The 22,610-nt window shown below is 41.8% G+C and overlaps 1 protein-coding gene across 1 annotated transcript in view; it reads left to right on the forward strand.

The window, feature by feature from the left end:
- The window catches only part of SPRED2 (sprouty related EVH1 domain containing 2), a 93,629-nt gene that overhangs the window by 58,065 nt on the left and 12,954 nt on the right, over positions 1-22,610 (forward strand). The window contains exons 2-4 of the mRNA XM_075925572.2: positions 2,421-2,598; positions 3,541-3,709; positions 7,191-7,255. Coding sequence (XP_075781687.1) covers positions 2,421-2,598; positions 3,541-3,709; positions 7,191-7,255 — 412 coding nt within the window. The remainder of the gene's footprint in view (positions 1-2,420; positions 2,599-3,540; positions 3,710-7,190; positions 7,256-22,610) is intronic.

Raw genomic sequence — 22,610 nt, forward strand, 5'->3', positions numbered from 1 at the left:
AACAAAGTGAGACTCAGACACGTCCACAGAGATCATTATACTGTGTTACTGTGTCTGTTCATGAGGTAATTAGATGTCCGTTGTAGCACTGGAAATGATTGTAATTATAATTGTGCATGGTGTCTCTTTTGTTTCAGCTGGGGATCTGATACCCACCTCTTAACATCCTTAGTGACCAATCGTACTGACCAATCCTAAGGATAGTTCAAGTGGCTCTCTGGGTAATTGTGTAGTCGATACAAATTATATTGACTACACAATTAGTTGATAAGGGAAGGTGCTCAGAAGGAGTTACCACTGCTGCAGCTCTGCAGTTTAAATGTAGTAAGAGCTGGGTGTGCAGGCAATCCGTCTCCTACTACATTTAAACTGCACAGCCGCAGCGGGGATAGCTCTGGGACCTGGCACAGGCCAGGACCGAGCTGGGCTTGCTCAGTCCCAGCTCACGCCAGGTCCAGTAGCCCCTGTCTGGACGGACACACACACCCCAGACAGAGGCTGCTGTGGAGCAGCCTGTTTGCGGCAGCTGGGGCAGGCCACGGACAGGAGTTGCTGCGGCAAAGCACCCCTGTCCATGGGAGGTCCCAGGAAGTTAGGACCACCCACAGACAGGGGCTGCTGCCAGAGCAGCCCCCTCTGGTGCCTCCCCCACTGCTGTCTCTGATCGAGGCAGCAGCCGGGGGAGGAGAGATGCAGCACTGCAGAGAGGGTGCTGGGGGAAACTGCTTTTAAGCCAGCTCTCCTCCCCCCCCCCAGTTGCTGCTTCCCCCCCTACTGTCTCTGATATAGCAGCAGCGGGGGAAAGGGGGAAATGCGAGCAATCAACTTGATTATCCGACAAGCCTAGGTTTATTGGGTAGATGACGAATTGACTACTCTTTTACATCCATATTGGCCACACGCTAGATGTAGAGTTTTTTGACTCAGATTGGTGGTAGGTTAGGGGTAGTTACCCCCTTGTCCAGGACTGACCTCTGCTTCCTTCTATTTGGACTTTCTTTTTCCATGCTTTGTGAAAGTCCTGTTTGATTGCCAGCTGCGACTGGTGAAAATAATGTGTTTATGGGGTCTCTCACAGGGAATCTCTTAAGGTGAGAAGACCAGACTCTCTTCTTTGATTTCAGTTACGTTGCTAAATGGTGAGAGAAGTCTAGCAATGTCAGAAAGCCTTCCTTGATTCCATACGTGTTTCTGGCCTGGGCATAGTATGGAAATTGTGCTAGTTGCTTGCATTTGTTGATCTGCTCCTAACCAGGTATCTGTGCTGATTCTCTTGATATGTTAGTGTAACCACCACCCGACGGATTTGAACCTGGGGCCTATGGAGCTTATAGAAGCCTCTACTGCAGAGGTTCCCAACCTGGGGTGTGCGTACCTCCAGGGGTTACGAGAAGCTTGTTAAGGGGGTACGGGGAATATTTGGTAAATAACTAGATTATCCTAAATGAAATATTCCAAAAGTAGTGGTAGTGAAAAAAGTTGTGGATTCTAGAGTCTAGAATTTTTCCTTTTATATCGAATAGGGGGTACAGGAAGGTTTACTAAAAGCCAAGAGGATACGGGGACCGAAAAAGGCTGGGAACCCCTGCTCTACTGCTTGAGCTAAAAGCAAGCTGGCTTTCAGCTTAGGCTGTGGAGCTCCCCTTGTTCTTATCTTTCCCTGTAAGTGGTCCAAGTGCCACTACATGGGACAGTGAACCACACTCGGTGTATGGGTTACATTTGCTCCTTTGAACACTGCCCATGAGATCTTGAAGGTACACTATGTTCCTTGTGGGGTAGGTGGAGCTGCCTTAGAGTTCTTGTGTGACTCTAAAGATTAATGACGGGCAAATTGTTCCTGTGCCCAGAGGGTATGCTTACGTGGAATACGGCAAAGTTCGTTCTCTTCTTATTCTCAGGGAGCATATTATGCTTGCTGCAGATGAATTTCCAAATATAATTTATTGTGGTGGGGGCGGGTTTTGGGCCCTGGTACTGTGTTGACACTGGTGCTAGAATTGTTTCCCCCTGTTCAAGAGGGGACTACTAACTGGATGCTTTCCAACAAGGGGCGGTCAGCCCTGGAACTTGTTACTTTTTGTGGTCCAATAGAGAGCCCACATCTGTAGACCTGTGGAGCAGGCTGCAAGACTTGTCTCCCATTCCTAATGGGATGGGATAAAAGGCTTCAGTCTTGATTGTGGTATGGTGATTTGTGCATTGATTTCCTGAAATAAGACTGGGCAATTACTATATTTTGTATAGTGATTGTGGCAGTAAGAACATCTGTTATAGATACTTATAACTAACCTCAGGTGAAACTTTAAATTGTTGTGCTAGTATTTGGAGTCCAGATCCGTACTTCTAAACTATTGCAATAAATAAAACTCCTGTAAGATTATATGTGATCTCACGCAATTATTTTGTTGTCGTTACAGTGACAGCTATATTGTGCGAGTCAAAGCTGTGGTTATGACCCGGGATGACTCCAGTGGGGGATGGTTACCGCAAGAAGGAGGCGGTCTCAGTAAAGTTGGTGTCTGCAAGGTCATGTACCCAGAGGGTAATGGAAGAAGTGGATTCCTAATCCATGGGGAAAGGCAAAAAGACAAACTGGTAATAGAACCTAATTCAAATTTAGTCTGTTTTCTTAGGAAAGCTGTCCAAAATCAACATATTCTTATAGGAGTTTCAAAACAGCAATTCCAGATTGTGCAAAATTACCCCATCCTAATTCAAATGAGTAATAAATTGTCATGACTTGTTTTTTAGGTTGCCATGTTATCTCCTTGAAATAGCAATTGCACGTTGAACAGTAATATATGTATAAGCCACCTTTGACTCCTAAAACATGAAACTGACACATTTATTTTTCTAATCCCTAATAAGAATATGTGAGAAGTGATTTGAAGTGTAAAGAATTCATGAAGCCAGTCACATTGTAGTGTACTGAGTAATGCAATTCAAGCCATTAAAACTGCAATGAATTATTTATGTTGCATGCTATTCAAGATGTGGACTAGTGGAGTAAGAATGTGAGGACAAGTTGACTTTTTATGAATTGATAATCTCCATTCCTTCCAATAGTTATTTATTTAGAAGACTTATTCTGATTGCACAAAATAAAATGAATAAAACTTATATGCAAATGTAAACTGTAAGTTTAAAAAAAAACCGTTTTAATTCCCTGTTAAGTTTTTCTTGTTGTTTCGAGGATACTCAATTATAAACTAGAAAAGTTTGAAAATCCACCTCTTGCAAATGGTTGGTAGAGGTTTATAATATGTGTTTGAAAACAAGCAAGTTAAATAAAAAGAGCTAGTAATATAGTTTGCCTTATTGTCAAGGGAGCTGATGTTTCAAAGTGTTTCATTTGCACCTGCTTTTGACATGGTGTAACATTGAGGATATTCTCTTACCAGCATAACAGATTCATAACTTGCTTATTTTGTGTTGGGGAGATTGTAAGCCTGGAAATTCTAGTTTATACTAAAACACAGTGACAACCATGCCCTTCAAGTGTAAGTGTAACCTTACTTTTATGCTGACACTTTTTAGGTGGTATTGGAATGCTTTGTAAAAAAGGACTTGGTCTACACTAAAGCAAATCCTACATTTCATCACTGGAAAGTCGACAACAGGAAGTTTGGGCTCACTTTTCAAAGTCCTGCCGATGCACGAGCCTTTGATAGAGGACTGCGGAAAGCAATTGAAGACCTCAATGAAGGTAGTGAAGCAATTCTGCTTGTTGCTTTGCAGAGGAGAGGTTCCAGAGACAGGACTCGAGTTAACTGGAATGCATGTCTTGCATTTCTTACAGCGGTCAGCCAATTAACCTTTAAAATAAAGTTAAATTCTCGTTCAGTAGAGATTTAGATTAGTAGTCTCTTGGGGAGGGAAGGAGTTTAACTCAAGCATTTCTTCAGCATTTCCAATCCCTATGTAGCCTAATCCATCAATACCTAAGCTGTAAAGATGCATTAATTATAGCGGTGGATCTAACTATAGCTAGCAGAAGAACAAGGTACTTCAGATCTTGTCTTTTAGGTCCCTGTTCAGTATATGAAGCTAATGCTACTCTGGAGATTATTTCATGATGTGTTTTTGTTGTGTTTTGTTAAATTATAATATGAATTCCTATTTGGACTTGAATAAATCATAAGGATTTTTTCTTAGACAAAATGAATTATGTTAAGTCTCAACTAAATTAGGCAACAGTAGTGCTTGAAGGCTTCATTTTATTTATCCCATTAAAATTTTCATTTTAATTAAAAAAATTCTCCATACTTAAAGGTTGTTATAAACTTTTCCTGTTCACATTTATTTTACCCTCAAACAAAAATCAAAATATAGCTTCAGAATTATCCTTTGTTCTTATTTGATAAATGGCTTTTCATATGTAGGTAGTTGTGATGCCAAAGCTGTCTTCTCATCTGTATGACTGGATTAAATATATAAATATTAACTGTGTTTTAAATTAGGATATTTGTGCTAAAAATCTGGTTCCCTACATTTTGGGATTTTTAATTTTTGAACATTTTTAGCGATTCTAGTGCCAACACATGGCAGTTTAATGTCTCATACGTATCTTTTAAAGCCTTGCACATCTCCACACCAACCTACATCTCTGTCATTATGTCCAGTTGCATTTTGTGTGAATCCCTTTTCCACTCTGTTCCTTTTTCCATTTTTCTCTGCCATTCCTGATGCTCGAAATTCCTGCCTTCCACATTCAGTTCTGTCCTTTACAGCAGACCTTTCAATGATAATCCATTGAGAGATTAGATCAAATCCTCACCAGTTGTTTGTGTGTATGCACTTGACCCTTCGTCATGGAAATCAATGGGCATAGGATTAGGCCCTGTGCTCAACATATTAGTAATGTATATGCCCTATCTGTAAGGGAAGTTGTGATGAAATGGTGTGTGAGGATGTTTGTACTAGGAATGTAAGCAAGTAGTCGAGTACTCAGCCTCATGATAAGGCTGAGCTTATCGGGTAGTCGAGTGCTGGGGGAAGCCAGCTTAAAAGCTGTTCCCTGCCCAGCACTGTCTCTGTGGTGCTGCCTCCCCCCATCTCCACTGCCTCCCAGCCCAGGCAGCCGTGAACAGGGGCTGCTGGACCCAGCGTAAGCCAGGACTAAGGAGTCCCCGCTCGCACTGATCCAGGAGTGCTATATCTTTGCATTTTAAATGTAGTAAGAGCTGTTGGGCTTTGAATACATTCAAAATGCAGAGATCCGGAGCCGGCATGAGCCAGGACTGCTCGGTGCTGGCTCCGGGAGCTACCCCCACTGCAGTTCCCCTTATCAACTAATCGTGTAGTCAATACAATTTGTATTGACTACACGATTAGCTAAATAACTGCTCTTTAACATCCTTAATTTGTACATGGAGGCAACTCCTAACTTAAGATATATTGAAATAAAGTAGAATTCTATATTCAAGCATAAATTTAAAGCTGTATGCTGCTGGTTTTTTAGGTACTGTTCAAAATCAATGCATCTGTGTTTATCACATTCACAGAACAGACTGATCCTGATGAATGGAATCTTACCTAACTTCCAAATATGACTATCCAAATTAAAACCAATAACCCTCTCTCATATATATATATATAAACGTTGAAGTTCGGAACTTGAGTCACTGTTACTCAATACCATCTATTAAATCTGGTCCAATTAGCACAATCAAGCGTATGCATTTGAAGCTTAACTGCATTCAATAATTTTATATACAGGGCTCGACAAACTGCAGCGAGAGCTACTCGCCAGCCCCGCACCACGCATGCACCAGACCAGCACTGCGCGCGCATGCATGCAGCGCCGATGAATGGGGCACATGGAGCGACCGGCTGAAATCTACTCACCACGGACGAGTAGAAACAGCGGTTTGTCGAGCCCTGCTTGTATACAAAACTTAATCCTTGAAGTATCAGAACTACCGAAATTCTGTTTGGTATCAGTGATCTTGCACAGCTCTGGAAATATGGGGGCTGGGCTTTCAATGTATCATACCAAAGATGTGAATATGTATGCACGTTTCTCCTTACTTCAAAATTTTGCCTTTATCTCATCATGTCTTCATGAATTCTAAACTCAGGCTAGCATGCCTCAGATAAGACCAATGTTTTTTAAGGTTTTTTTTTTCATTAGAGACTAACACGGCCACCACTCTGAGACTTTCATAGATAACGTAACTCATTGTCTGCACAAATACAAACAACTTACATCTTTAAAAAAAAAAGTTACTAAAAGCTTAGCTCTGCTAAGCAAAACAAAAGTGTAATGTGTGATGTGGGAGGGAGAGAGTTTTGGTACAGTAAAGTTTTATGATTATTTTGGTTAGTAAAAAAAACCCACATGCAGAGTGTATTCTTCCCCCTTCCCCAACCCTCCGCAAAAAAAGTAGATAATACCTCAGTGTCCATTTTTAAATGCATAAAATGTTAAATGAGTTGAAAGAAGGATTCTCTGATGAAATTTGCAGATTTAATGTTAAACCCTAATATTTACCACAAGTTTAATTAGAACCACCTCAAATTAATTTATTCTTTTACCTGTTTTTGTTCTTTCTTCTGACAGCTTTTATATGTTTTGTTTATATGGGGGGGGGGGGGGGTTGAGAAGGAGAAAGATGGCTCTGACAACAAAACATTGTCAGGGTAGGTTGTTATTTCCTGAACTTAGACTGACTCCCATTCTGGCTGAGCGTTCGTTTTGTTTCAGTAGCAGTAGTAAGTTTTCTGACTTCAGGAGTGAGATTCTTAGCTTGATATAATTCAGTTTAGTTCAGTGTAGGATCTGACCCTAGATCATTTTATCATATTTTTGAACATTAAAATACTGTATTATTGTAAGTGCTTATAATTATTATACTTTTTTCCAGGCTTGTGTAATGCTATAGAGCATTTGTTGTAAGTTAGAGCTACTCAAAACTTGTCATGAAAAGTCAGCCATAAGTATCAATTCAAGGAACTTTTTCTGGATGTCACCTTTCTAACCTACTTAGCAATAGATATATACTTATTCTTATTTCTTGTTAATTTGGTACCACTTGCTTACTTTATAATTTTATTGTGTCAGTTTTACTTTGTGAAGATTGTAATTATCCCTCATAATACCAGGGATCAAGATCCAAATACAATCCACGAGCTTTTAATTTATTAAAATATATGACATTACTATACATTTTTAAATGTTTTTCTAGGATCCACTACTTCCTCTTCAACGATCCACAATGAGGCTGAGATTGGTGATGATGATGTCTTCACAGTAAGTAAAGTTAGTTTGAAATTGTTCTCTTTTGCATTGTGGTTCACTTTAACAATTTTGAATGGTTATTTCTTCTGTTCATCTTCTCCCTTGCACAGCCCAAAAAAATATTCAGCTTTCTAAAGTCCTCCCATTGTCATCATTGTTGTATCACATTAATGAGCAAATATTCATAATGTCACAAAGCTGAGTAGATAATGCCAAAAGAATAAAATATGTATTTTATTTTCAAGTGACTTGTCTTTGGTAGAGTTCACACTGTTTTTGTGTTAGCTGTCTGCTAGTCGTAGAGATATTGAGTGTTGCTGGCTCTTTATCAGATTTTGAAATCGTGTTTGTGGTTATTCATGAAAACTGAATTTTAAATTTGCTTGTGCGAGCATTAACACCAGAATTCCATTAAAGATCTTGTGATTTACCTGACCAATAGCAACTACACAATGACGTAGAAAGTCATTATTTACTATTGTTTATGATTTTATTTTGTGATCGTTACTGAAATGTATCTGGAGTTTTTCTAAAAGACAGTGTCTCTGTCCCATTGATGAGCTAAAACAAGTTGAATGAATATAGCAAATGAAATTTCAGTCTAGGAATGGATATTATTCTATGGGCAGAAAAAAGCTAAATTAATCACATTATTTGCTCAGCTCCAGTGATGTGCACATAGTTCATTAACAGTGTAATAAAGATGTGAGTGTTGAAAAACACTGAAGAAAGCAGAGGGTTAATAGTGGATCTTTTCAGAAACCAGCACTGCATTTCATTGCTGTGAAAGTGTGAAAATATTTCATTTATTTCTCATTTTTAAAAAAGTGCTTTTCCTGCATATGTCGGATAATGGAGGGAGGAAATGGAGCAGGAAACATTCGTTAAATCCTGTGAATGTCAGGCTGGCGGAGGGGGGACAAAGGGAAAACCCAGAGCTGAAAGGTAGCTTAAGATGAATTTAGCTGAGCTTCCATTAGATCAGCATGATGTGGGTCTGGGCAGGTTTCCTGTAGTGTTTTGACCAGATCCTTTTGACAGTTGGCATGTTGTTCACATCTGTTCTTTTGTCACAGTTCTAAGAGACAAACAACAGCAGGCAGGGTTAAAAGGTGACTTCCTGTGCTCCAGAGCAAAACTATCATTAGCAGCTGCTTCCCAGCTACCTGCCAGAAGTGATTTATGGAATCCAAGATGGGAGAGGGTGAGGCCGCATTGGAGTCAAAGTGGTTTACTCTTCTATAGTACTTACCCGAAAGTTACAAGACCTGTGAAAGCAATGTTCTGGTGGCATTTCAAATGCATACCTTTCTCCCGCCTTGTGTATGCTTTTGAGTATTTGTTGTAAAGTGGGGGTACTCAAAACTTGTCATGCATGCTGATACAGGTCAGCTTTGTTAGCCACCTGAGAGAAACTGAAGCTGTCAAATGAACATTACATTTGCTTTAAAGGGAAAATACAGAAAATAGTTAAGGATATTCTTCCCAAAATCAGTCCAGTTTGTCAAGGGACCAGATGGATCTGCACAAGTCACTGGGGCTTGAAAATTTTGGGCTATGGATCCAAAATCACATTTAATTGGTTAACAGGTTAAACAGGGACCACCGAGGCTGGGCTGGAGACCCGACCCTCCTTCCGCCCCCCCCCCCCCCCCCCGCCACAGACAAGGGCTGCGCGAGCCAGGTAAAGCAACCCCTGCCTGTGGTAGGCCCCCAGGACTAGAGCTGCTCCAGCCCCTACCAGTTAACGATTCACAGCCCTAGTTTGGGCCCATGTCTAGATTCTAGGTGAGCAGAAAGTTGGGTTTTTACAAAGGGTGGTGGTAGTTTGTTTGTGTTAAGAAGTCTGGATAAATTGTGTACTAGTTATTTTAAATAAACCTCGAATATAGGATTAAATGTTAAAAGCCAGAACTGAAACATTAATTTATTTTTCCCGATTGACCCCAATGTTGTTGTAACTCCGGTGATGGGTTATTCATGTGTACCTTCAGACTTGTGTGTGTGTGGGGGGGGACGGACCCAAGAATCACTTCTTTCGTATAATTACACTTGAAACATTCAAGCTGTGTGGTTGATAATGCTAGCATGCAAGTAGTCAAAACTTAGCTCTGATTAGCATCCACTTAAGATGAATGGTGGAAGTTTATGCCTTAGGTTCTTTTATGTCAACCTGTCTGACAGCACTCTCAACAAAACAATGTGTTGATTTATGTACTAAAAAGAAAGTTGCTAGGTCTCCATTTCCAAGAGCAAGACCATTTTTCACTAGACGCAGGTGGCTATGCTTTGGGTTGTCTTGTAGCTGTTGATAGTCTCCAAAGTCTGCTTCTGTGACACTGTTTACCATAACATTGAATCTCATGTCATCCATAGTACCTGTAAAGCAGGAAAGCTTAAATATATGATGAATGCTGGGAATTAAGTGGCCAACATGTAGTACAAAAAAATCAAAATGCCTCATGTAAGGAGAGTTAAATGTGGACAAAGGGTCTTAGTGTGGGGGGGAATTAAAATCCATACCTTTGGGGAAATGCATCATAATTGGAAAATTATACCTCTGAGGTACATAAGAATTATATAATGGGATTAAGAGAGGAAAATGAGTGTTTAAAGACACAAAACATAGGAAATCAGTATGTTTGTGATAAGTGGAGATGCAACTGCCGAATGTATACTGACAGCTGTAAAGATGTAGGAACAGGAAGAGCGGTGACATCATTCGGTGGTCCTTTGCTTGGAAGCAAGAAATATGTACAGCTATGAAGCGGCTGAATTGGGGGGGATGATGTTGGCATTAATTTGGGTCACAGATGCGTGCCCAGCCACCGCGGTCATCCTGATTGGACTATGTACAATCAGAAATGGTGCTTCAGCGAGCAGATATGATCTGCTTAATGAAATATTACCATAAACAGAATGGAGGCAGCTGGACATAATCATCATAACAACATGGATCCCAGAGCATTAGAATCAGATGATTGGCTTCTCTTGCACCGTTTAAGCCTTCTGTTCATGGTTTTTTATGTTGCTCCAATCATCGGGGAGTGTTGGTGTCAAGATGTCCTCTTTGGTTGCCCCTGTTAATAAAAGACCTCAAACTTGGGCTTTCCCTTTCCAATATCTTTAAGAGGCTTTGGGCTATTAATTTGTAGCCCATCTCATTAGGGAGCTGTGATTTATGATGATGGACTGAAGAGAACTTGTCATGCCAAAAATGTATTTTGGTTAGGATTTTTTTTCTTAATTACAGTGTAGTCCTTTAAAACCAAAGGAAACTAAAGAAAAATAACTTTTGGTGCACTAGTAGGGTGCCCTCAATATTCTCTTGTGTGGCTCTTACACTCCCCCATTTTCCCAGCCACTGTAGAAGTATTCTGAGCATTTGAGTTGAACTTCCACTGTGCTTCAAGATGCAAATGCATTACTTCTCTTCTTAGAGTACTTATATATTTTATAAAACTGAAACAACTTAAAAACTATACATACAGTAAGATTTTCAAAGTGCTTAGATTATGTAAGAGCACAAAGTCAATTGAACACTTTTGAAAATCTCAACCATAATCTATTCAATAGAGCTACAGGCACACAACACTCTAGTCTAAATGCAATACTCTTATTCCTGTTTGAAGTGTGCCTACACTGAGGCCTTGACTTATCTATGCTGAAGATCAACACTGCCACGATCAATCTTCTGCACTTAGATTTAGCGAGTCTAAGACTCACTAAATTGAACTCTGAAGGCACCCCCACCAATGGCCAGTACTCCTGCTCTGATGGGAGCATTTGCTCCCATCCGTCTCCCAAGGTGGGGACGCCGCCAAGCTCAGCTTAAGGTAAACTGAGTCCAGATATGTATTCTGTGTAGCTGAAGTTGTGTACCTTAAGCCAAGCTTCCAGGTCTAGTGTAGACCTGGCCTGACCATTCAAATTAACAGTATCAGAGGGGTAGCCGTGTTGGTCTGAATCTGCAAAAGTGACAAGGAGTCCTGTGGCACCTTATAGACTAAGGGTATGTCTACACTAGCCCCCTAGTTCGATCTAGGGAGGCTAATGAGGGCGACCGAAATTGCAAATAAAGCGAGGGATTTAAATATCCCGCGCTTCATTAGCATGTTCCTGGCCGATTGCCATTTTAGAAATTGACTGGCCCGAAGTAACGGCCCGCGTCTACATGTGGCAGTGAAACAGGATTCCGAATTAAAGCCCTAAATCGAATTAGCTGGTAAACCTCATTGCAGGAGGAATACCAGCTGATTCAGTTACTTCAGGCTAGTCAATTTCTAAAATGGCGACCGGCCGGGAACATGCTAATGAAGCGCGGGATATTTAAATTCCACGCTTCATTTGCACTTTCTGTCGCCCTCATTAGTCTCCCTAGATCGAACTAGGGGGCTAGTATAGACATACCCTAACAGATGTATTGAAGCATAAGCTTTCATGGGCAAAGACCCACTTTGTCAGATGCATGTAGTGGAAATTCCAGAGGCAGGTATAAATATACAGGCATAAGAAAAGAGTACCAAATCAAGAATAAGCATAGAGATAACGAGGTCATTTCAGTCAGGGCAGTACAGGCAAACTTCCCCTGTTGACCAGGCAATATCAGTCTCTCTGGATCTTAACTGCTGCACGTCACGGTCATGCAGGAGAATCCTGGCAGCTCTGGTCTTAAGCTTGTCTCAGAAGTGAGTTCTTCCAGGTCTTCCCTCTTCTTCTTGGTGTTCCTTGTCTCCCTTTGGTCTTCTTCCAGCCTTCTTTTTGGAGTCTGCCTGTACTGCCTTGACTGTATTGACCTCATTATCTGTAGCCTTACTTTTGATTGGTACTCTTTTTTTATGCCTTTATATTTATACCTGCCTCTGGAATTTCCACTACATGCATCTGACCAAATGGGCCTTTGCCCACGAAAGCTTATGCTCCAATCTGTTAGTCCTAAATTAACAGTGTAATTATATCAGTGCAAAATTTCTAGTATGGATGGGCACCAAAGCCTGATCCTTCCACTGGATACAACAGGATATAGTAAGTTCAGCAGTAAACAATAGTATTACTTTCATTCCAGACCCTCACTAGATTTCATAAATGTTTTCCATATGTTTGCAAATAAATTTCACATGTCCCTGTGTATTATAAATTTTCCTCTCAAGAGATGCAATCCAAGTAAGGCTAGCCATCCATTCTGTTTCCATTGCGGGAGCAACTGTCTTTCCAAGGATCTGGGATTGTTCTGTTTGCCTCCACTAATGCAGTCTTCATGCTAACTGCCTTCCTTAATTAAATGTTCTTAGGTTCGGAAGTATCACTTATACTTCAGGACACAGCATATTCTGTGCCTCTACTGCCACAGAAATTACACAGCTGAAACCTTCCCCTCCTCCCCCATTTGCAGAATAAAAAAAAATCCCATATGACTGTCAAACAAAAAAATTTACTTCACTGAACAGTGGAGTGGTGTCGTCTTGAGTCTGTGGAGGACATGAAGCAATAGCTCTGAACTGTGTGAGCAACCCTCTGAAATAGTGGTCGCTAGTTCTGAAACCTGTTCACAATCTCAGCAGAAACATTGGTCTGACCTGTGTATCATATAAATCCAAGCACCTTTCCTGAGTGCCAAAATTGGACCCTGTGGCAAAAAACAAACCAAAGAAACCCCACTAGTTTTCCCTTTGATGATTTCCTAAATGTAGTTTTATTTTATAAATACAGCAATCTCTCTCTCTCTCTCTCTCTCTCTCTTTTCCCCCTCCCATTCCCATATTTATTAATATGCCTAATGTAAAATAGTTACAGGCAGTCCCCGGGTTACGTACAAGATAGGGACTGTAGGTTTGTTCTTAAGTTGAATTTGTATGTAAGTCGGAACTGGTACATATTGTAGGGGAAACTCTAGCCAAACATTTCTCCAGAGCTCAGTTTTATTCTCCCACACCTCACTTCCCTCAGTCCTTTATTCTCAAGCTGAGGTGTCTGCTGAGAAAAGCTGCTCCGCATCTCCCTGGTCTGCTGGGGGGGAGAAGGGGGTGGCGCTAGCTTCACGTCTCCCTGGTCTGCTGGGTGGAATCAGCTAGTGTGGGGTTGCTTCACCCCGTTTGTAAGTAGGGATCTGATGTAAGTCGGATCCATGTAACCCGGGGACTGCCTGTACTCTGGTGTCAAATTCTAACCCATGCTACAGTACTGACAATTTTAATATTTAATCAGAAACTCTCAACATAAATTTAACTGCTGAAGAATCTCCAGTCTGCTACGTCAAGGGTGCTGCAGAATCTATAATAGAGAGAGAGTTAGGATGGTGGTTATATTACTAGCCTAGGACTTTGGGCAGCTGGGTTCAATCCCTGTTCCCTAGAGTTGCCAAGTTTGGTTGGGTGTATTCCTGGAGGTTTCATCACATCACATAATTTTTAATTAAAGATTAATTTTGAATTCCTGGAGATTCCACAACACTCCTGGAGAATTGACAACCTTACTGCTCCCACACAGAGTTCTTGTTGGACTGGAAGTCCAGTCTTTGTGCCATAGTTCTCCATCTGCAAAACAAGGATGCAATTAATCCCTCACTCACAGAGGGAGTTCTAAGGATAAATATATATTAAGTGTGAGGTGCACAGGGGAACATACAAATACTTTTAGATAAAATCCTATTCTAGAATTTTAAGTCTGGCCTGCTGTAGAATACATTGGATCTACACAGAATCATAAAGTTGGAAGAGACCTCAGGAGGTCATCAAGTCCAACCCCCTGCTTAAAAGCAGGACCAATCTCAGCTAAATCATCCCAGCCAGGTCTTTGTCAATCCGGGACTTTAAAACCTCTAGGGATGGAGATTCCACCACCTCCCTAGGTAACCCATTCCAGTGTTTCACCACCCTGCTAGTGAAATAGTATTTTCTAATATCCAACCTCGACCTAACCCCTGCAACTTGAGACCACTGCTCGTCATTCTGTCACCACTGAGAACAGCCTCTCTCCATCCTCTTTGGAACCCCCCTTCAGACTGTTGAAGGCTGCTATAAAATCCCCAAATCTTGCACTTAATATACTTAACTTTCAGTTGCAGTAGCCCTAAAATACGCATCCAGAGTGATCCTTTTTCCTCTTGCATTTATGTATAATCACAAATTCCCATTGCCCAGGAATAAAATTGTGATGTTGGGTATTTGTATTTTAGTTAAGGTTTTTAGAGTGTGTGTTTTCTTACTGTTGAGTCTTTTAAATCTGAGAGACTGAAGAAAAATTATCTTTGTTGTGAGGTTATTGGGTGCTTGTCATGTGTTTTGGCTGCTGCTAACAAGCATTTAGGTCTCTCTTCCCTGCCATGTCATTACAGATTATGTCAAATGTTGACATTGCCTCCTTTTTTGGGGAGGAGGGGGAGGTGGCGGGGAGAAGGGTTTCTTATTGTTTTATAATTTAAAAAACAGATCTTATCCCACTGCCTTTCCGTGAAACCTTTCCCCTACTTTCATCTCCCATGTGGGTCTCAAGTGCAGTAAGGCCCCAGTATTATAATTCAAATGATTTATGTAAGTTGGATATGCACTAAATCTGATTTAGCATGTCAGTTCACATTCAAATAGGTCCTGTAAAGAATCACTGCTTTTAAAAAAGAGTGCGCTTAGAAGCTTGTTAAACAATGTCTTACTGGCCATAGGATATTTTTAAGTTGCATTTAAATTTGGAATATCCTTTTTTCCCCCTCTGAAAAACAATGCAGTCTGTCTGTTCTGGGGGAAGGGACTCTATGGACAAGGTTGAAAGGGTGGAGGAGGGCTCTGAGTGGTAGTATTCTTCCATATCTGTTACGAGGTAGTGGCCTAAAGGAAAGATGCCTCTTTCCAGGGCAGTACAAAGGAAGGACAAGACAACTAGATAAGTTCCACCCTCCACCTTGACTCTTCTATAGGCTGGGCATTGGTCCTGCTTTGGGCAGGGGGCTGGACTTGATGACCTCCTGAGGTCTCTTCCAGCTCTATGATTCTATGGGCAGAGTTCAGGGAAAAGCCACAGCAGAGGAACCCCAGGCAGCATGTCTGTATTCTTCCTGCTGCTCAGCTCAGCAACCAACCGTAGCTGCTGCTCCTGGTTCCTGTTGCTGTTCTGTACATACAACAGTGGGCTCAGCACTGCCATCCACATCCTCTGAGGTCTGCTTTTGGGCTCACATGCAAACCACAGCTGTTCCGTTTGGGTTGGAAATACCAGCTGAGAGTGTGAACCGGATACCCTCCCCAAATCCTTCCTCTTAAAAACAAAAAAAACAAAAAAAACCCTCTTACCAAAAGAAGAAAAATGGAAGACTTAGAAGTAGATAAGATTTTTGAAACATAGGTATTTTGCATTAAACAGAACTTACTCCTGTGCATCAGAATCCAGCACTTGAATGCCAAGCTTATACTGGCCTAATATTCCTATATCTTAGCACAGCTCACATCCTGTTCTGCCTCATCACTTCTTCCAGGTCTGTCTGTATTTGTTGCAGCCAGCTGACCACCGAGTTTTACATCTTCATAATGAATCTCATGTATGTGTATTATCCTCAGTTTAGTGATTATTCTTATATTAGGACACTGCTTCCTGACATTGCCTCTCATAGACTCCTGAGTGGTATGCCCTATGGCAAAGAGATAGGAGAGAATATTGAGAGGTGTACGATGGTGGCTGAAGGCATGTTGCATATACAGCATTTACTACTTCCTTTTTCTTGTTCATTTCCATCTTGGGGATTATAGTGGATTACACACTGAGTATGACCCAGTAACATGGTGTATTTGCATAAAAAAGATAATATAACAGGGTGTATTATTAACAGAAGTATTCCATGGAAGACACAGGAGATCATTGTTCTGCTCTACTAAGAAAGTAGAGGACCTATGAAGAAAAGTGTTGGGTTTTGTTTGTTTGTTTTGGGGGTTTTGTTTGTTTGTTTGTTTGTTTGTTTGTTTGTTTTTTGTTGTGTCTGTTACATTCTTAGTTCCCAGGCTAGATGGGTAATGACTTATAGAGCCTGATTATCAGAAGGGCAGAAGACCAGTGTCTTGTGAAAATGCATGAGCAGTTGCATGCCTAATTTACATGCAAAATTACCATTACTGTTCTTAAAGTTGGATATTTATACAAGGTCCACCGCCTGTTTCTGTCTGTATCCCTTTACACAAGGGAAGGGACATTTCCCGGACAAAACTGCCTACTCAGGTCTTACATCAGTGTGGATGTACAATAGAACCTCAGAATTACGAACACAAGAATTACAAACTGACCAGTCAACCACACACTTCATTTAGAACCTAGACATGCAATCAGGCTGCAGTAGAGATTTTAAACAAGCAAATACAATACAGTACTTGTGTTAAGCTACTACAAAAAAGAGGAAAGCAGCATGTTTCTTCTGAATGGTAAAGTTTCAAAGCTGTATTAAATCTAAGTTCAGTTGTAAACTTTTTTAAAGAATGGCCATAACATTTTGTTCAGAGTTACAAACAACATCAATTCCCGTAGTGTTTGTAACTCGGAGGTTTTATACTATATGTGTGAAAAAGCACAGATAGCATTTGTTTTCAATGCTGAATTTGTAAGCAAATCTGTAAACACGTACAGTCTACATACTATTTCTAGTAATAGATTCTGCTAAAATGCAGTTTTTCCATAATTCATAATTGTTAGTTGTGCTAAACTTTTTTTTTTAACCTAAAAAAAAGCAATTTCTGTTGCCTCTGGTTCTCGCCTCTAAAACAGTTTTATAGCGTGTTTCCCTTCCCATGTACATATGCAGTCAGGTTTGCAGTGGGGCTGAGATGCATCCTGTAGGAAATTGAAAAGTGATCTTTTGCAGTGATGTAAGCTTCCTTACAGTTGTATCTTGCCAAAACATGTAAACTTTAAAATACAAAGTGCCAGTTAGGTATCATTTTATATTGTTTGCCTTTTTTTTTTTAAATTGAATTCTAGTGTGCGAATTTTGGGGTGTATTTTTTTTTTTTAATGCTGAACATCTGTCCAGCCCCATGAGCCAACCACCTCAGGTTAACTGGTTATGGCATCACAATTTAATATGCTGGTTGTTTTGGTTTTGTGTATTGCATTTAATTGCTTTATTATATATCATTAGAATTGGAAGCATTCGGGTATTCTTCAGAATACCAAGAACCAACATATGCTAATACTTCTATATCTGATAAAATTTAACAAAAGAAAAATACATTTTCCTTCAGATCAGAAAGCATATAATTTGGCCTGTGCTTGAATGCTGTCCAGGTTTCAAAATGAATTAAACAGTCACCATTTTCAAAGTTGTAGTCTCTTGAATGAATGTGTTGTGTTCTTGAATGAATGTGTTGTAACAGAGTCACATTTTCATATATCACTTGAAAGTGTCTTGGTTTCTCTATTTTGGAAAAATAATTTGTATGTGCAAATGTCCGTATTGCAATAATCCTACTTAAATCTGAGATCTAAACACTTTGGTGTTAGTTTTAACACTTCTCTCTGTGCAAACAAGGCAGTGGGAAAGGGTATTTCGAGCTTGCTTTGGTTTTGTTTTTCTTTTGCCACAGTTGTGGGTTTTTTTAACACCCTTGCACTGAACCACTGACAATTGAAAAGGGCATGCACTCTCACAGGTTAGCTTCACACTTTATTTATCACAAGGTGATCCTGAATGATGCACATTGAAAGTGGGACTTTAGTGGTTGAAAACTGCAGTAGCTAAAACTTTATGGAGATGTACAAACTCTCACACCTGAAGACTCCTTTACACTGACAGACAAATTCTGAGCTGGGTGGAAACATAGTTGGAGAAAGGAGCAACTTAGCTGAACCAGCCATTTTCAGTTCATGTTGTGCTGCATTAGCACTGAAATAAACTTAGCCAACTGGAGAACCTGACCTTGTACTTCTGTCTAATCCGTCTGTTATTTAAAATTACCCAAGGGGCCTTTGCGCTATATAAACTGAAAAAGTATAATTGAGGATAACAGTGTCCAAATCTCTTTGCCCTTGCTGGGTTTTTTAAATAATTGCAGGTTTGAGTTTAGGCATGGGGTTTTTGAAGTGGGGAAGAAGTGGTTGTGTGGAAGCTTTCTCTTTTTGAAATAGGCGTATGAGAGTGAAACGGACATCCTATATCTGCTTGGAGGCTTACAGCATGTCTAATACCACGCGAAGTTTGTTTAAAAGTAGCCTTCCGGTTTGTCAGACTCTAAAGTAAGTTTTTTTTTTAAAGGCGTATTTTTAAAAGGTGTTAGCTAATCATTTTAACGCCATTGTCAGCAGGGCAAGTTTTGTTTTTAGGATGTGCTAGTTCATCAAGGTGAACACTAGGCGCCATTTGGGGTTCACTTCAACCAACTGTGGAGTGCAGTGGTACCCAAACTTTTCCTGTCACACCTCCTTACCAGTCGTGGAATCTATCCTCACACTCCTCCATTTTCTGCATAGTTGGCTCAGCAGACGACCTTGGATTGAAGGCAGAGCTGAGGGCATTCCTGGAAATAGGGAAGGAGCTCGGTTGGGAATGGAGAGGGAATGAAGGCAGAGCTGGTCTGGAGACAAAGCAGTATGTGGGGTGGAACTGAGCTGGTTTGAGGGATAGAGTACAGTAGGACTGAGTGGAACTTCCTCTCTGCCCCGTGTGGGGGAAGGCTGGCTGGCCTGGGCTCCACTCTGGGGGTCCCAAAACATCCCCCTCTGGTCTTGTGAGAACAACTGGTCTGATGCATTAAAACATGCAGGCCAACACACTTCTAAAATACACCTTTTATCCTATTTTTGACAAGCGTGTCATTGCAAAAATATATGTGGGCCATAGCTGGTTAAAGCAGTAATCCTGTTGCTGTGTTTTGGTGGGGGGCATGGAAAGGATGTGAGGGAGGAGAGAACTTTATTTGCATGATAATTTGTATATAGTTAAATCACCGGAATACGTTACCTTGGCAGGTTGTGGAAACTTCCTCACTGGAGGTTTTTAAGAACAAGTTAGACCTGGGGCTGGCAACCTTTTCAAACCAAAGAGCCAAACTACATCTAAATTCAGAACAAGTGGTCAACAAAAAGACGTATAAGAATGCCCATTTGCATGGCTGAAAATGTACAACTTAATATTATTGATAATTGACATAATGATTAATAATAGCATAAATGAAACATTGTACTAGTGTTAATGGGACTTCTGCTGCTACATCTTTTGGCAAATTTCTTTGATGTTTACATCGTAACTGGTCAAATCCAGCTTCATGCTCTCATTCAAGTGGTCTTCTGTCAATCCTATGGCAGGGGGCTGGGGATGTGGAGGTGCAGAGTCTGGATTGGGGTGGATATGGGGCTCAAGGCAGGGGGTTGGGTGTATGATGGACTTGGGTTCGGGGGGAGGGGGGCTGCAGGAGTGTTACGATACTGCAACCAGATGGAGGCTGGGCCTCAATTTTGGACTTGTTGGCCAGGCTTCATTTTTAAATAAAGTAAAATATTCTGTCCAACACAAAAGGTTTCGACGTTGTCTTTATTTATGGCAGCAGTGAGGAACCTTTTTTGGATCAGGGCCTACTGTCCCACAGAAAAATTAGTCAGGGACCACACAAGTGAGAAGCCAAAAAAAAAAAACCTCCAAAGCCCCCCAATCCTTACTGATGTGGCCCCCAACTGAGACACCTCACTCCCCCGGTGCTCCAGCCCCATGGGAGGCGGAAGGGCAGGGAGAACTGAGGTTCAAAGCCTCAGGCCAGAGTTAGTGGATTATGTGGGCTCGCCTAGGCTCTGGGGTAGAGCCAAAAATGAGGGGTCCAATCTGCAGGACAGAGCTGCCAGTGAGTGGGATAGGTATGGGGGTACAGAATCCAAGTGGGAAGGGGGGTATACAAGCGGGTTTGGGGGAGGGAGTCTGGCCAGGAGGGAGGGTGCAGGAGCAGGGTGGGGGTGCTGGATCTCGGAGAGGTGGGGCGAAAGGTGCAGGGTCTGGGCAATACTTACTTTTTTTCCCCCAGTGTCTGTAATAGGGTTTATTCATTGTAACAGATGCAAATCGCTCCTCATGGGTCATGGAGTAAGTTAGCAGTCCAAGCACCAAGTGTGGAATGGAGGACGCGCCTTGCCAGGGAACTGGTCTACTCAGTTGCACTTCTTGTACCTCTCCAGGCTGGCCAGGAACCAGCTCGCTAGCACCAGGAAGAAAGTGCTTAGGCACAGGCCTGGCCAAAGAGTGTGTGCAGGGCCCAAGGCAGCATGCTGAGCCATGCAGCTCCCGGCCAGCTGGGCAGCACTGGACCCTGAATGTGTGGGGCCCAAGACATCCGCCTCGCTCGCCTTGCCCAAAGGCCGGGCCTGCTTAGGCCAATGACAGGCTCCAGCAGCCTCACAGGGCTCTCCGGCGGATGCAGGTGTGCGGCAGTGTGCAGAGCAGCGGAGACGTGGCCATGGTAGCAGCGGGTCCTTCACGGGCAAGATGGCGGCTGGGTCTGGTTTCTGCGCCCCGCACTGTTCTAAGGCTCCCTGTCCCACGCATGGCTTCCCGCTGCTCCATTAGCCAGATTCTGTGGGGTAAAAGCCTCCAGGCAGCACTTCTGTTCCTCCAGCTGGGGGAGGGGGAGCGCGCTTGCAGGCAGAGCCATTTGTGGCTTTCTCCACCCCTTCCCCACAGGAAGCTGGCTGTGGCTCCAATCTGGCAGGGGGAGCGAGGCTGGATCGAGGGAGTGAAGGGGGCTGAGCTCGAGCTGTCAGACATATTTGGCTCCTGAGTGAACCATATGTGGCTTGTGAGCCATAGGTTGCCGACCCCTGAGTTAGACCAACATCGATCAGGAATGGTCTTAGGTCAGGGTTACTCAACATGTGACATGCAGCCTGTTTGTTTGCGGCCCGCGGTGCGGTTTGAGTTTACTCGGGGCTCAACACGTGGCCTGCGGGTGGGAGCCAAAACAAAAAGGTAGTCAATATAATGGTCTTCTGTTGATATGTGTGTTAGTAGTTAAATTCCTGGACTGTCATTGCTCATTAAAAGTGCTGTCATATGGGTGGAAATTGGGTAAATATTGCATTTTATTGATATCAGCAGAACTGACTTAAATGGGGCCTGCATGTTGTGTAGTCTTGCCTTAATCATTGTATTCATGCCCGTCAGTGTGAAAGAAGCTATTTGCATATATTTGCAAGTATATGCAACCACACTTATGTGCTGTGAGTATCATTGTAGCCCCTGAGGCTTCCAAAGTTGAGTAGCCCTGACTTAGGTGCTTAATCCTGCCTCAGCAGAAGGAGTGGACTAGAAGTCTTCTAGATGTCCCATTAAGAAATTCTGCATACTTGTATAGGCTGTGGCTCAGTAATTGGTCAGCAATTAAAGCCTTTTGCCCCGCCTTACATCCTGCTGAATTTGCACAGAAGAGTATGTTATCAATATGCATCCTGAAATAAATATATTAAATGAGAGTAAATAGTAAAATAGCCAAACTGCTGGCAGCAACAGGAATGACAATAGTGCTACATGTAAAATAAGGTTTTCTTCTGCCCTCAAGTCAGATGCAGCTCTTTAAACTAGTGTCTGAATTGTAAAATATGTATCACTTTTTTGTTTTGTTTTCCCTTTTAGCTCTTGAGATTCTTGAAAATTTCATTAAGTAGTAAAGGCTGAAAACTTCTGTTACATACTATGTATAACTTAGGAAGTTGTTCTTACTAAGAAGATAAGTTTGTTAATGCTGATCCATTATGCGAGTATGTTAAAACAGGCTTCATTCGTTTCCTTGGCTGTGGCGCACCTATTTTAGAATGAAACGAGCTAGCAGTCGGCACTGAGGAGCAGTCAGAAATGTCTGCTGCTTGCTCTTCATTCAGTGCTGCCTTCTGCTCTGGAAGGTGACACACTGAGCAGGCCACGCTTAGCATGTAAACATGGTTTGAAAGAGAGGCAGTCTTGGCAGCCTGACAAGGATATGATTGACAACTTCCTGTTACCACAGTAAAAAGGATTAGGGAATTGCCTTTCAGTGTATAACACAACAATGTTAGTGAAGCCTGAGGGGAATGCTGGAGGGAAGCAAAATCTGGAATTGGTGGATGACGCTGGGTCTGGCCGTGGCATCCTGGCCCCTAGTGGGGGAAAGGGGAATTTGCCTCTTGGGGCTAGCTTGGACCATCTGTCTTAGTGATGACAGGAAGAGGGTTGATTCAGAGCCACAGGGCAAATGACTATCTAACCACCGCTCTTCAGGAGAGAGATTATAATTTCCACATGCTATTTAAACATAGACAAATCCTGGTTTAAACATAGACAATCCATTGTTCCTTGTAACTTAAAGAAAACCTGCAGAGAGTTTAGTCTGCTTGGAAATGTACACGTGAACGTTGTTAAACCAACTATAATTTGGTTTTATTC

The sequence above is a fragment of the Pelodiscus sinensis genome, chromosome 3 (genome assembly GCF_052426305.1).
Source record: "Pelodiscus sinensis isolate ZL-2025 chromosome 3, ASM5242630v1, whole genome shotgun sequence".
Taxonomy (NCBI): domain Eukaryota; kingdom Metazoa; phylum Chordata; order Testudines; family Trionychidae; genus Pelodiscus; species Pelodiscus sinensis.